Below are 15,546 nucleotides of genomic sequence, written 5' to 3' on the forward strand. Positions count from 1 at the left end.
CCTGAGCGAGAGGCGCCTCGCGAAGTTCCCTATAGGTGTTCACCATCGCCAACTGCTCGCGTTGGGGATGACAAGTTGCACGTTGGTGAATACTAAGGAGTCACATTCACTATACGTTCACAGGGGACGCAAACAAGGCCTATAGTAGACTGCGAACCACAGTGGTTGTGCTACAGTGGCTAGAATTCCTATTACAGCCACTGTAGTTGTGTTAGCGCGCGCCATCGCGCCGAGTGAAAACGTCGGCGGCGGAGGCGGCGGCGCGCTGATCAGTTTGCGTCGACGGCGGCGGCACAGCGAGAGCAGTCGGCGGCGCGCCGATGCCTCGGTGTACTCAGTGCACGCGCAGCTAATGTCGATGTTGAGAGCGCGTGCGTGAAAACCAAGAACGTTGGTGAAAACTAGGAGTCACATTCACTCTACGTTCACAGGGGACGCAAACAAGGCCCATAGTCGACTGCGAACCTCAGTGGTTGTGAGACGAGCACATGCGATCATTGCGATGATGCAATACGGAATTAAGATACGAAACGGGAAAACGCACGCGCGCGCGTGGCGCACACGATTCATATCCGCGGCAGTCGAGGCACCACGCAGACCGCGCGTGCGACTACGACACGAGAGCTCCCGCGCTGCAACCTGTTACAACTGGACGCTTACAACATGCCACAGCTATAGATGCTGTTGCCGCCGTTGGAATGATAGACCGCTGTGAGAATGAAGCGGCGAGATTAGAAAACAACAATAGTAAAACGGCGAGGGAGAAGGGTGGGCAAGGAAAAGGGAGAGTGAACTAGCGCCCGCAGCATGGATAAATGCGCAACTAGAGCAACTCTTGCATATTTTTAAAGGCAATTATGACAAGTTTGCAGACGAAATCGAGCGCAAAAAATTCACTTAGCGGAACACCAAAACAACAGCGCTCTAAAAGCGCCGCTGCTTTAAATAACCTGGAGCGTCTGGGCATGCGCAGTAAAATACTCGCAGCCCTCTTCAGTAGGCCTAGCATTTTTTTAACATGGACTCAGAACGAAGCTGTGAGAGATCCTGAAACATTTTATTTATTGCAAAGTTTATTCGTTTAGTGTTGTTGCAAGGTACCTGCAGTCGCGTAGAAGCAAATTTGGGATCCATGGACAGTACGTCCATAATTACTCAAGTTAACAGAGAAGAGGAACAACTAACAAATTTTCCTCCAGATAGAGGTAGGTGCATTGCAATATGGCGCCATCGCGGGCTCGTAGAGAGGGAGGTAGTGTCGCCGCGAAACATCGAACGAGCACAGCGTTCGGACCGCTGCGCCCGGCTGCACACGGGGTCTATGGGCGCGAGCGCATGCGGCCTACGGTACGCGGCCGTGCTTGCGGCGGCGCGTTTCGTTGGGCGGGGTGACTGCCGCCGCCAGCAACTCGGGCCGCTGGGGGGAGCGCTCACGGGGTGGCTGGCGCGTGCCTGCGAAAGGTGGCGCGGTTACGTGCTTCTTGAAGCCGCTCTTGTTAAGAAAAGCGAACAAGCGATGCGTGTCTGGCCGGCCGCTTTGGAGCACCGGGGCGGCCGGCTGCTGTGCTCGCGTAGAGCCATGTGGTCCTAGTGTCGTAATGCGCCCGCTGGCCCAAGGTAAGCGGCGTGCGCTCGTGTCGGCGTCACTCCGAGCAGTGTTGTGTGGGCGCTCAGGGCGGCGCTGAGCTGCACGGCGCGGCCCAGCAAAGGCAGCAAGGGGGGCGGGGTGCCCACCCCGTCGACGGGCGGCTCGACCTACCCCGGCGGCGGCGCCCGGGGCCAGCCGCCCCGCAAGAGCGCGGCCGCCGGCGGTGAGTCCGGGGCCCCAGGCCAGTGGCAGGGGTCCGCGGCTACTGCGCCCTCCTCCCCCCGGGCAGTGCCCTCCAGCAAGAAGCCCCGGCAGCGCGGCTTCCTCAACACGCTGCTGTGCTGCTTCGGGAGCAATAACCAAGGTGCTAGCAATCCCGTGATTGCCGAGGAGAATGGCCAGTACTCGCCCAAGGTGAGCCCCCCCTTGACTGTGCTCCGCTGGGTGAAGGGTTGCGGGTCAAGGCGCGCTCACATTAGCGGGAAAACGCGCAACGCAGGACGTTTTCCGCGTGCCGCGTCCCGCACAAGCCGGTTTTTCTCCCGCGGACAGCCTCCTTTGCCGTCCCGCAGAGCGATGGGTCCGGTACCTATTTTTCCCGTGCCGCTGACGAGCACAGCCAATGGGCGCCGACCGTGAACCGTGACGTCGGTCCCAGTTCAGTGACCCCGTCGGCAGAGGCGGAGGCTGCGCGCGTCTGGCCGGCCGGCCGGCCGGCCGGGCACTCGGCGGCTGCTTTGCCAGCACGGACATGCGACTTGAGACGGTGCAGAAGCGACGGTGCAGAAGCAGCGAACAAGCAAGTATAAGTACGATTACCGTAGCCTACAGCTCATCGTTCGAACCAGCCATCCTCGTGACAAAAAGGGCGACGGGAGGAGAGCTAGCAGACGATCAAGACGACGCCGCGAGAAAAGGGCGCGCTTTGTCACGTGACCATCCCCTTCTCTTTCTGCTCGTTCGGGTCCTCCCTCAGCGCCTCCTCTCTCCACATTCCAAGACAACCGCAGCGAGAAAACGCGCGCAGTGTGAGCGTCATTCCGAGGAGCTGCGAGGCAGCGTCGACGTTGACGCTGTGCCGCTGCGGGAAGCTTCCCGCTATTGTGAGCTCGCCTTTACGCAGGTGCTGCAGTAACGGTGTGCTGCTGCAGGCTGTGCCTATTTACAGCGCCCTTGCCGTTTTGCAGCTGCATGTCACAGTGGCATGAACTGAGGTCTCCCAAAACAATTGTTGGGGCCACGACAATGCTGCAGCTAGTGCTTTGCATCCCTGCCCGTTCTACGAAGACGTTTCTCCCTTCCACAGGCGACAGTGAGGCCTGCGGGGAAAGTGTTATATGGCTGACAGTTCATTCTTTCTGGGATTTGCTCCCCACGGTGGAACCACCTGACAGCTTGCTCACATAGGCATGAGAAGGGTTTGGCTGGCATCTGCGCGTCTGCTTAATATGCATTAAATGTATGCAGTGTTTCACGCAAAGAACTGTTGCTTTTCATTACTGACCAATGGAAAGTGGTCCTCTGTGTGAAACTGCTAATTTGTTTGCTGAGAACCTGGTTTCTGCTGATGCATTTTGCATGTTCACATAGTGTCATGAAAATTGAGCGTGAACACGGCAGCGCGTGCCCGCCAGCCTGGTCTCCTACTTGTGTTGATACGTGGCAGCTGTTTTTCGCAACGTGGTGGAAAGGGTTATGCCACCTTGCCTGCTTCTGGCACGCCGAAGGACACACCTCCCTTTCAACTTTGTTTACAAAAGCGGCCGTGTATTGCCACGAGTATTGTTCGAGACTATTGTGCACGCGCTGCCGTGCACTAATAAATTTCATGACTGTACAATTAATTTCCAGATAAAGTTGGAGGGTAAGATTTAGCTCATTCATTGTGTTGCCTGTTGTCACTCAGCAGCTTGAAATCCCTTTATTTGCTCAACTGTCAACCCTGAGGAGAGGCAGTTGTCTGTGGAGTATGATACCTACCCGAGTTTTTAGGTGACCAGCTTCAAATTGAGAGATGAACTGAGCTGGTTGTGTAGTTTTCTCCAAAAGTTTAGGATATTTGCGTGTAGGGTGATCTGCGTCACTGTTACGTTCCGACATGACTCCTGCTATGAAGTCATCCAAAAGTCAGCTCTGCACCATCTTTTTCCTGGGGTTCGTACAAGGTGGGTGGCGGTATTTGCCACAATGCGCCAAGAAGCTTGTTTGCCTCACAATGTGTGGCACATTCTAGTGCTGCACTGTTTACAGTATTTACACAAACTTTTTTTGGTTAACAGACAACGAGCCACCGCACACTGCAATTGTGACACTTCATGTGCATTGTATGTAACCTTGTGATGATGCAAAGACGTCGTGTGGGCACAATTAGCTAGCATCCTTACAGGCAGGAAAGGAAGGCTGCCAATACAGTTGCAATATCAGAGTTCTGGGGCACAAAGTGCACAGCAGTGCGGGCTAGCTTAGGTACAGGTGCACACAAAAGTTTTCGGAACACGAAAATTACATGAAGGCTTAATTTCTGGCCAGCCCAATCATGCAGCTGCGAACTGATAAACGTGTTCCTACACGACCGGAACAATGCATTTTTCAATGCCTGCCTGTGCCTCTACGTAGCAAGAAAATTCAGCTTTTTCGTGACTTCGGCGCTCCGAAAACTTTTGTAGGCACCTGTATGTGTGGTCAGTAAACTCTTGGAACAAACTGTATATGCACTTGCAGCATACGTCGTTCAATACCTTGCCTAGGTTGCAATGCCTATGCATGGCATTGGTATCCAAACTTAAGTCTTCCAAAGGCATACTCTAATGTTCACTTCATGACCCTGCTGAACAATGTTGTTCCTATTGAAGCTCGCCTGTTCATTTTGCCATGGTGAACCCAAGTATAGGCAAACTGGACGTGTTGTGCAAATGTGAGTTCGTTTGTTAGTTTGTGCTGCAATTGCATTTTTTAGTTGAATTCTTGATTCGCTTGTTAATGTATGGAAGGACTATCAGTGCTTCTTACTCAAAGCTATTTCTGTAGTGGTGAAGCTGCTTTGGAACACATCCTATTGATGCTGGTTCATGTCGGCATAGATTGTGCGGAGGCCATAAGACTTAGGGATTAGAGTGGGGTTAGAGTGGTCATCCAACTTGTGGCTGTGACTATACCTTTACACTTGTTCACTTTCTTTTCCTTGCAACATTTAGTGTTGTGCTGGCACAGGGGAATTTGTCTTGTGCTGTCAGTGAAGCCTTTATACAGTTTTCACTGACTACATAGTGGCTGCCATCTTTTGCTCTTGTGCCAGAAAATGCGTTGAAAGCCTGGTCGTTTTGTTGATCTGCTAATCACTAGCCGGTTCCCGCATACGCTGTGGAACCTAGCCTCATTATCCAAAGATGGCATCCGTGACGTCATGTGAAAACTATCTATAGCACATTGAGGGTTGTGAAATATACTGTGACGAAATGCACCGTGAACTTGCATTTTTATGTGAAGAAGTATGGGCAACAATTTTTTCCTGTGTGCAATGGTGCGATGGGGCTTGGGAATGAAAAAACTCGCAAGATATGGCCTATTATCCTTTAAGTTAATTACTACACTGTTTTTCACTAAGTGTTGGTTTTGGTTCCGGCTAACTAATATTTGGAGAGAATACACAAAACTATCATTAGTCACTAGCAGAACAGCATCTCATTTGCTGCTTCATTGTCTGCTGCAAGCACTTGGGATGCGTGGCTGTTCTGCAATTCATGGTGGATGATGGAGTAGCGAATCCATCTCTGTTCTGTGGGAAACATGACTTGTTGAGGTTCTTTTTATACCCTCTTCTGATGTTGCAGCTCGCGGGAACTGAAAACAAGACCCTGCAAAGGACAGCGCTCTAGTGAACATTTTAAAGCGCAGGGAACATCCTGTGTCCAGTTATGTCATTAAGTTTCATGCACAGTTATCAGCAAAAGCAGAGCCTGAAAACTTGGTATACATACTCTTTTGAGAAGTGGGCATTCAGTAGAAATGTGTGTGCATCGTGGCTTCTAAATTCCATTGACAGAGTTTGGCGTATATAATCTTGACTGGCATTGGGGCTTGAGAGTACAAGCTGCATACCATGCAGCCAGTAGCTTTTGGTATTGTGGTGTTTTGAAAGGAAAAAATTGATATCTTGAAGTGTTCAGATGCTGTTGTTGCTTAAATGTTTGCTTGTATTGTTGGAAACATAGATGATGAATTTAGAAGGAGGTACAGATCGTATGTTTTCTAGTAGCACACTTGTGCTTCTGTTCATATTGGTGTTTTTGTCAGTTTTACATGGCTTTAGTGATGTGATGGTGGTTGGAAAAATTCTTGTCTGACAGGAAGTGGTATTCTGTGTTCTGTTCAGCATAGGTTCCCTGCACTGTTTATCTAACACATAGCAAAAATGTTGCTCCTAGATGCCCATTACAGCTTTTTCACTAGCAGAGTTAATGGAAAGCAGCGTATGGAGGTTGGTCAAATGGAGTGGATGTTGAAAGAACTAAATGTGGCAGTGCGAGGCATGAAGCACCTTCTTCCTTCCATTCAGCCTTTGTACAAGATTGGTTCTCAGGCGTTGCATTGGTTGCCCATTTAGCCACACTGAAGCTTCTTTGCTTTCGCATAGCTATCAATGGTGTTGCTGCATTTTGCCCTGGGTCACAAGTCTATGCAGAAAATTCTCCCTGTGGGCTGCAAAAATTTCGTCTTAACATGTTATTAACTAGAAACTATCTCTGTGGCCATTACCTAGGTGAACATTAACAGGCATGCATCCCCAAATAATTTGTAGTTCCACTCGTTCATTTGTAGATGCTCTGTTTATAACCCGACACTTTGGGACTATCACCTATATTTACCCATTGTTGTAGTGGCATATGACAGGCCAAGGGGCAGCAGGGTGCTCCGAGTGACATGGTAAATCTGGCCATTGACTCTCCTTACCATGATATGATTGTTTTATTATAGGTTTCAGTAGCATTTTTTTCTGTAAAAAGTATTGCATTTAAAATTTAATGCAGTAAGGAAAACAAAGCTAGATAAATGCGCTTTTTAGACATATAAGAAAGAGTAACGAATTGTGCTTTACAACAGGAAATTTTATTTTTCAAAACCAAGTTTTTGGGTAAAGATTGAACAAAACTTGTAAAGACACACTTGTATCTAAAAAAGAAAAAGTGGTGATTTTTTTAGATGTGAAAAATGTTTGGTATTCTATTGGCCACTAACTGTGAAGAAATCACACTTCTATCTTGAATACTATTCTCGCTACAAAACAGTTACTGGAAACCATGTAGTTTGGCACTGGAGAGCCTGTGTTCCAGGCTGATTTCCGTCCTTGCTGGCTGATGTCGGAACTGAATTCTGACGAAAAGTCTGGATCTTCAGACTCTCTGCTGCTCGGGGCGTTGATAAAATCAATTGCTAACAAAGCGGAGTCTGATATTTGTGATATTTTAGAGCGTGTGGAGCGCATGCGGAGGCGGCCAAGCGACTTTTACTCTGCCGTGTCTTCTGAGCGTATTAAAAAAATGCTGCCTTGCGGGAAGAAAAGAATGGCATTGAAAATAGTCTTATTTGTCTAATTACAAGCCAAATGACTCAGCATGCCCGTAAGCAATGCGGAAGGCTCCGAAGTGAAGTGGCAAAGTTGTCAGCGGGGAATGAGCGTGGTACTGCGTCTTCGCAGTTCGTTAAAACAACTGCTGACTCGCGGGAAAAAAAAAAAACATCACATAAACTTCGGTTCTTTTGACTACAGGCTAGATTCGCAGTGTGGCAATAAGGAACACGGAAGGTTCCAAAATCAGAGCGAGAAGTCATCATTAGGAGCTAAGGATGCTTAGTGGGCACGGTAGGGAGAGTTAAGCATTCTGCATGACTGGCAGTGCAGCATCCTCCAACCTGCCTCTCCATTACATTGGCATAGAAAGTATTGCATTGGAGCAACACGTGTGGCAGGCAGTACTCGTTGAAAGGGAGTATTTCCATAGCGTGACCATGAGCTTTTCCAGCATGACTATATGTATGTACACTTTTACTTGTTGGCATGTAATCTGGAAATGTATGCCTGTTATGTTACAGCTGTTGGGATGCGCAAGCAATGCCTGTGCTCTTTGTGATAATCATGACCTGTTCCTCACAAATTTAGAGATGTTTTCGTGCAGTCATGGATACAATTTTGTGGAATGTGGTAGTGCAGAAAAAAATTAAAGCAAGAATTCATTCTCGGCCTCTGCCTTGCATTTTTCGTGATTGTCTGAAATCTAAGCTTGCCCATTGGTTTGTTGATGCTATGGTGCCCTGATGCATATGCGCGTTATGCCAGCTAGGAAATGAAGAAAGCCAACAGTCACCGAAACTGAGGAAAGTGCAAGGGAGTGTTTTTATCCTTTTAATTTGTGTTCATCAATGGTAGATTAAGAGTGTAATTACTTTATCACTTAATTAAAGATAATTTATTAGAAAGCAGCAGAAAAAATAACCACATGGGATCCGAACCGAACCCATCACTTCTGAATTTCAAGTCTGGTGCTCTACCAAATAAGGTATGGCGACAACTGTCCAATCTTCTGCTTTCGGGGGTATCTATGTTGCGCTTAAGCTAACTTTGTGTTCACCGGTGCCGCCCTCGTTCATAGCGGCGAGTGTAGTATGTCCTGCATTATCGCGAGTGTCATGTGTAATGGGACCGAACAGATGGCTGAAGCTGTGCAAGAACCCTCTGATGCTACCTATGACATCAAGACTGCCTGAACCAAGGCCCTCGTTAAGCTGTTAAGAAGACAAGGGTAGGGAATTGAAAGGGCTCATTATGACACACAAATGAAGGGTGCCCAGATTCACCGAAATCAAGGAAGGCATAGGGAAACGCTCGACCGGTTTTTCGGACTCTGTAGGAACCACGAAAACTTCTGAAAAATCGGGCAGTCCGAAAAATCAGATTTAACCAAAAAGAATCACTTTACTATTGCCATTACGCGGGGGGGGGCAGTAGTTTTGTGCACATTTTGAAGACCCTCATGACTAAATCTTTTCGCGCATTGCGTACACAGGCGATAGACGGCGACCGCTTTTACAAGCTTGGAATTTGATGGCTGTACTGCCTTCGGCACGTCGCCAGTGAACACACAGCTTGGGACAAAGTCTGAACGTGAAAGTGAACCCGCTGCTGCAGTCATTGTGCTGTGTCCGCAGTACGAATGGCCCGGAACGAAAAGGCGATGGTGAAACGATAACAGCTGCAGCAAGCGCTCGGTTGGTGTTGGCCTTCGTAATTAGGCATGCCAGCTCAAGCCAAAATCGGTATTGCAACCGGTGGTATGCACTCAGCGGTGGCATGCGTATATTCAGAGGCATCTTGTCTGCCATCAAAACACCAATTGTTGACTGTTATGATATAAAAGTCGAGGCTGCGGTATGCTTTGCTATAGGTACGCTCATTTTCTTCCACGCTCGTCTCTGTGAAGCCGTACGCCTCCCACGCGCATCTTTGCTACCTCTTCCCGCATTCGGGACGAAAAACTTGGCGTAGATGAGTTCTGTGAACTTTGACTACTAATCAAGGTTAGGCGGCAGACGACGTCCAAGAACAGTACGAATTCGAAACCACGCGGAAGCAATGTGCCGACTCACGGAGACCGTCAGCCCCGCCATTTTAGAGGCTCCCTTTTAGTTTAAACTTCGTTTTGTTGGGAACAAGGTTATACTGTACACATTATATGGCAGCTTGGGCTTTGGTGGTGAGTGCGAACGAAGTCCGAAAAATCGAGCATGTGCAGTGTGTCCGAAATTTTAGGTCCTCTTATACATTGGTGCTATGGGCCATGTCGCGGTGCCGCAAAAAAGTCCGAATTATCAAGCATGTCCGAAAAATTTGGTCCGAATTTTCGGCCATTGACCGTACGTCATTTCGCTCCCCAGACAGTTTCATCGGGCGGCGATATTGCTGTAGGTGGCAGCAGCTTTAGCTATTCGCACGAAGATACGGTACCATATTGCTGCCAGGTGTGGAAGTCTTAGTTAAGATAAAATTTCGGAACAGCAGGATCACGGAAGGACATTTCTTTCCGCTTTTCCTCTCTACACTACCAGCTGATATTAGTTCAAGCTAGTGGTGCATGCACGTCCTCTCATGCTTCCACTCTATTAGCAATCTAGCTTGCCTGACTATACGTAAATAAATTGCTTGTAATGAATCCGCTCCCAACAAGTTTTTTGTCCACCACTAAACAGGCGAAATACTTTTGGTTAAAAGGACATATCTATAAGGTTTAACTTTCAGCCGAATGTTGGCGTTGAGGGGGGGGATATAAGATGCAGAGATAAGTGCACACGTTTTTTCATGGCAGTTGCATATTGGTCTGTGCTAGTCTTTGTGGCAAACCTTTGACGAGAATGTTAGCATTTCTTTTCGCATATAAGTCACTGGAGCCCTGTTGTGACATTCTTGTGGTGCCCCTTTGACAGTTACTTCAGTTGCCTCAAAGCACATCGGCTTTGAGCAGTGCATCTTTTGTTTTAAGCCAGTTTAGGTTTAGTTCTAGCTTTTTTTCCATAGGTGAAGTTCTGACCACATGAGTAGCAAGTGACATTGTTTTGTTTGAAAAAATGCTTCCTGATTAACAGTGTGCAGGCATTATCAGCAGTGTGGAAGGTACCAGAACAGAGCACTTCGCATGTGTTAAGTGCAACACATGCAGGATTTCTGGTGGGTGTGGAAGCTTGGTGTGTGCTCTTAGTGGCAGGTATTGCTCCCCAAATGTACATGCAGCTGTAATAAATTGGCGTGTGCTTCAGTGATCAAATTCGTCTTAAAGTTGTGTTAGGAAATGCCACTGGTGTGCTCGCACACAAATAAGAAACTGTTCTTCCTCCCCCTTTCCTCTCCCATGTAACGCGTGAGAAACACTGAAGTGCGCTCTGTATTATTCAGGTCACAACTGTACAGAGTTCATGCATTGTGGATGAGGAGTGGTGCCTTTGTTTTGCATTGGGTGGTGATGCGTGTTGGTGTGCTTTTGGTTTCGAAAAGTGAAGCATACGGGAAGGAAGGCTCATGGGGCACCATGTGCTCTGTATTTGTGTTGTGCACTTAACAGTGTTTCTGATCGTGTGTATCAGGGCTTGGATTGCTGTGCATGAGGCTAGAGGCCTTCAGATAGCGGTGACTTGTCTGGCTGCTGCAGCAGGCGTCCAAGTCTTCACGCCAGTCAGCTCCACCTTGTGGCACATCGACGTCGCCCATCGCCCAGCTGCAGCAAAACCAGGCACCAGCACCCGTGTTGGCTCGAGAGTACGCCGCCCAGGAGTACACCAAGATCAGTAGTAGCAACCTGGTAGCTACCATTGTGCTTGGAAGCCTTCGTTTGAGTCGATAGTCTGCCATTGGTACCGTGTTAAAAGAACCCAGTGTATGCGGCAACATTTTTAAAGGTGTGTCTGCCTGCAACACATTTTAACTAATCTATTGTGTGACGAAGGGAGCATGCATTAGTGGGTTACCTGGCAAGGCTGGTTGTATGAACGCTTGCTTCTGCAGATTCAGTAAAAATATATCTTGAGGCAGGTTTATTGAAGCAAAATGTGGAATGCATTACCTGTCACGAGTATATACAGGCTATATCTGCAGAATGTGTGCACCTGCTGGGTTAGTCCTTTTGCTGCCGGCAGTCTTGTGTGGCAGCGCAGGTAGCTACTGAATGAAATATGCACATAGAAGGCCAGTGTTGCTGGCTCGATTGTTGCCGTTTTACCTTCTTGTGGGCAACTTCCTTCAAGGAAATGCTTTGTGTAGTGTTTCTTTAGCTTTGTTTATTCTGGTCATTTTTTGTGTGCCTTGTGTGTGAACTCAGTGGAATAAGTGGGCTTCATAAGTCATACACAGCTCACATTTGTTGTAATGTGCAGTCTGCATCATCCTTGTGCAGAGCACTCCAGCAGTGTGCATCACAAAGTAAAAACAAATTAGAAAGAAGCCATTTGTTTATAGGCTAACTGCTTACAGCCATCTTGCTTGCAGGTTTGTGTGGCTCTGCTTCCATGCAACCACAGGCTGTAAAATCCAAAAACCACAATGAGCTGTAGGAGTTTGTGCTGGGAAGTGCGGCGCACAGGCACTATACACAAGGGTGATGCAGGCTGTACTGGCTCCAAAACACACACATCGCTTTTATTCTATGTCTCGGATTACTTTCTCACTTGAAGCGCTTTGACTGTGAATGCATCAAGATTTTGCTTGTGTGGTGTTCTTGAAAAGTGCAGTGCCTAAACTTGCTGCTCGTAACCAGTGAAGCAAAATATCTGGATAGCACTTTGATCAATCATGCACTGGTCCTACGGCAGGGATACTTTTGTTTCTTCACTGTACCATGAAGCCCGTGCCTTCTTTAACCTAAAAGATTTTTTTTTGTTTTGCTTTGCTCGCTGAACTTGACCCGTTGCACTTGCATACTGCAGCCTTTGAATATTTGTGGGTGTGCAGTGAAGTAAGCAGATTTAAATCCATTATTTTCGTCCAGTGTTTCCACATTTCGATTAAGCCTATTCATGTGTGAAGGTGTGGCCTGGGTTTGTTGGGCAATGAACACCTAGCCAAATGTTTGAAGAGCTGAGCTAGTATTGGATAGTGGTCACTATCAACAACTTGTACACAGCTTCAAAGTTAGTGTAATGATCGGTTGCACATCCTTTTCTATATTGCTCTTGCTCGTATGTGAAAGAGCTGTCGGGGGGCTGTTGAACCATATTTACTTTTGTTAGGCCAGTGTAGGGGCATTAGTGTTCCCCCCGGATGGAGCAGCCGCTGTCGGTTCAGATTGTCGCCTCCCACCCTCTGTCCACCTTGACACCTGCTGACCGAGGCTTCAGATGGATGGAGGGGCAGAACTTTCCAAAGTGGAGGTTCTTATGCTAACTCATTTAAAGAAATTGCAGTATTCATCTCAGTGCAGCCATATAGCTGAAAGCTGTACAGCTTTCTCAAGTTATATTGAACTTTGCGTGCTAGAGTGAATATAAGCCAGTTGATTTTTTTGTGCGTTGTGGACCGTTACTCCCCTTTGCAATGCCTGATTTCTGGTAGTGTCATTGATTATTAATTGTGAAATGCCACATAAATCTAAACGTCAATGTTATTTAAAGGTCTATTGTTATGAGAGTAAGGAAACAACTGTTATGCCATTTTTATTCAGATGTAGTTGTGTTCTTTTTACAGTGTGGACATTTTTGTTCGTTAATTTGAGAGGCTTCTCTTTTTTGACAGTGTGTTGGAAATTTGAAGCACTGAATATAATGTAAAGGTTGTCAGTTTGTAATTTAGCTTGGCATGCCCAGATTGATCCGAGTGAATGAAATTCATTGTGGCTGTTCATTTAGATAGTGCACACTCTCCAGCTGGAGTCTGTCTGTCTGTAATTTATCCTGGCAATCCCAGATAGATGCTGAGTAGATGGATTTCATTGTGGCTGTTCATTTAGATAGTGTGCACTTGCGAGCTGGATAGTGGCTGGCAGCTCAATCTGACCTTGTGCGAAAGCTGTGTACGGGAAGCCGCCCCGATGGTGCCCTTTCTACCTGGGCCATGCACTGCCATTTTATCTCACTGTGTGTGACGGCTGCACTGTTGAGGCATACTTTTGGCTTCCTTGATTGGGTTTTTGTTTGTACATCATGGTTGACTACAACTTGCTTTATTGTTGCATGCTGTGCGTGTACCACACACCAGTGTTTTGACAAGTAAAGACCAGTAACCAGTCAAATCTACTGAACTGTGCCATGATGGTGTCCCAAATAGTAAAGCTTTGCCTCCATTGTGCACATAGATACACCAGTGCAGCAAGAGGTGCAGCAAAAAAAAGAAGATACTGTACCAAAGTACAGTAAAACCTCGTTGTTCAGACTTAAGGGAATGGAAAAAATGTCCGAAATGTCCCAATGTTGAATTACTGAATGCCCCCCAAAACTGCCAAATGCCATTCGCATGAAAGCGAAATTTATTTGGTGAGAACCAAGGTGATTATTATCACCTTTTAAGATGAAAACTATTTGACAGTGATTTCTCGCAGTTCCGTCAAATGTTTTAGTTCATGCACTCTATCGAGAGTGACGGAAACAGATCAGCTCCACAATAGTAAAGATCTCTGCGCCTTCTCTCAGTGTACAAAACGGTAGCATTGGAACTTCTTCGCATGTGGCGTTGCATGTGAGGGGGCTTTAGCGCACTAACAAACAGCATGTTACGAGTGCAGAGTATTGGTGTGCTGGAAGACGGAAATGCCACGCAGATGAAACTGAGGGAAGCGCGCATTGGTGCTGTCACGGCAAAAAACAAAAAGATCAACAAGGCATCCGTCATACCAGACTGTGTGCGACGTGGCGCTCTCGCAGCCTATAGTCGCCCTTTGCCACGAGCTGGCGGTGAATCTCCAAAAATGAAACTATACTGCCGGACTCTCAGCCTGTTGACGGGAACCTGCTGACCGTCAGCACACCTGCCTTTGCGCGCACGCCAGAAGGGGTGGGTGACAATGTAATATGTAGTTTAGGCACGTGAATGAATATTTGGACGATCGTCTGTCAAGCACGTCATATCTTGACATGACGCCGCTTCGGCAGCAGTCCGAATTAACGAGGTTTTACTGTAGGAAACAGCTTCAGATTGAACAAGGCTGCCTCAGTCACTGTACAGTATATATATATATATATATATATATGTGTGTGTGTGTGTGTGTGTGTGTGTGTGTGTGTGTGTGTGTGTGTGTGTGTGTGTGTGTGTGTGTGTGTGTGTGTGTGTGTGTGTGTGTGTGTGTGTGTGTGTGTGTGTGTGTGTGTGTGTGTGACTGCTGCTTTTCCACAACACCTGGGCGGGGAGTGACAAGCGGGGAGAGTGCATGTGACGTACCTGTAGGCATGGTTGTGTGCTCTACTAAGCTGCTCGGTTTTGGTTTGGCATGTGTACATGGCCAGGACCCATTGCATTGAAGTGCCGACGAGAGTTGCATTTTAAAATATTTACATGAAGCTACAAATCTCAAGTTACAATGAGGTGCCAAACTGTAGGTATTAAAAGTTAATATTTAGATTTTAGTTAACCAACTTGGTAGTTAATATGTTTGAGCTTTTTCTGGTGTCTGCCGTTGGTGGCCGCACTGTGCCAAAGAAAATGTTCTTTTAACTCTGAAAACCTGTTAAATACTATTGTTAATTCTTTGGTGGAACACTCTGTAATATAAAAGCATTGGAAGAACCTTGATGCAATTATTAGTGTCTAGCTCATATAATATATATGTTGTCACATGGATACTCTGATAGCACCAACGTGCATTTCTGACTGTTGCTTCTTTTTTTGTTTATGGAATGCTGCACAGACCTTTCAAGTACTTCCGCATGTAGTCACCATGGCTTGCAGTCCCTGCGAAAGTTCTAGTATAGAGAAATACCTGTGCAAAGCTATTCATATTAGGGGAGGACTGCAATTATGCAATCTTCTGCAAACATGCATTTTTGCGTCCTCATTCTGATTGTCATTTAATTTCATGTAAAACAGGTTCTTGTGCTTATGCACTATTTTATGCAAGCCTTTTGGAGAGAGCGTTTAAAAAATTTTGCTGCACGGAACTTGCTGAAATGCATACCACTGGTTTCTCGACATCAAGAAATGCAGTAAGGGTAACGTTATCTCATTGTGCTTATGTAGTCTTACAGGCCTCAAGAGAAGAATTGTGTAAGGGTTTTAAATAGGAAGTTTGTAAAAGAAAAGTTGAAAATCATAAGCATGATTTCATTTCTGTATGGGATCCGTAGAATTTTGATGAAAGACTGTGTTGCTGCCGCTGCAGGGCAAGTTCTTGTTGCCCCCTGTGCGGTATCAGGACATGCACAAGATCTGCCTCATCATCGACTTAGACGAGACATTGGTCCATAGCTCAATCAAGGTGAGGTCCTCGTGCTTT

The 15,546-nt window shown here is 46.9% G+C and overlaps 1 protein-coding gene across 2 annotated transcripts in view; it reads left to right on the forward strand.

The window, feature by feature from the left end:
- Positions 1–1,075: 1,075 nt before the first annotated feature.
- The window catches only part of LOC144132839 (carboxy-terminal domain RNA polymerase II polypeptide A small phosphatase 1-like), a 62,215-nt gene continuing 47,744 nt past the window's right edge, over positions 1,076–15,546 (forward strand). The window contains exons 1-4 of one of the 2 annotated variants that reach the window (XM_077665537.1): positions 1,076–1,205; positions 1,878–2,002; positions 10,786–10,932; positions 15,412–15,528. In XM_077665537.1, coding sequence (XP_077521663.1) covers positions 1,133–1,205; positions 1,878–2,002; positions 10,786–10,932; positions 15,412–15,528 — 462 coding nt within the window. In that variant the 5' untranslated portion in view covers positions 1,076–1,132. The remainder of the gene's footprint in view (positions 1,206–1,877; positions 2,003–10,785; positions 10,933–15,411; positions 15,529–15,546) is intronic. The other variant, XM_077665526.1, reaches the window with a different exon arrangement.

This window comes from Amblyomma americanum, chromosome 1, assembly GCF_052857255.1.
Source record: "Amblyomma americanum isolate KBUSLIRL-KWMA chromosome 1, ASM5285725v1, whole genome shotgun sequence".
NCBI classification, from domain to species: Eukaryota; Metazoa; Arthropoda; class Arachnida; order Ixodida; family Ixodidae; genus Amblyomma; species Amblyomma americanum.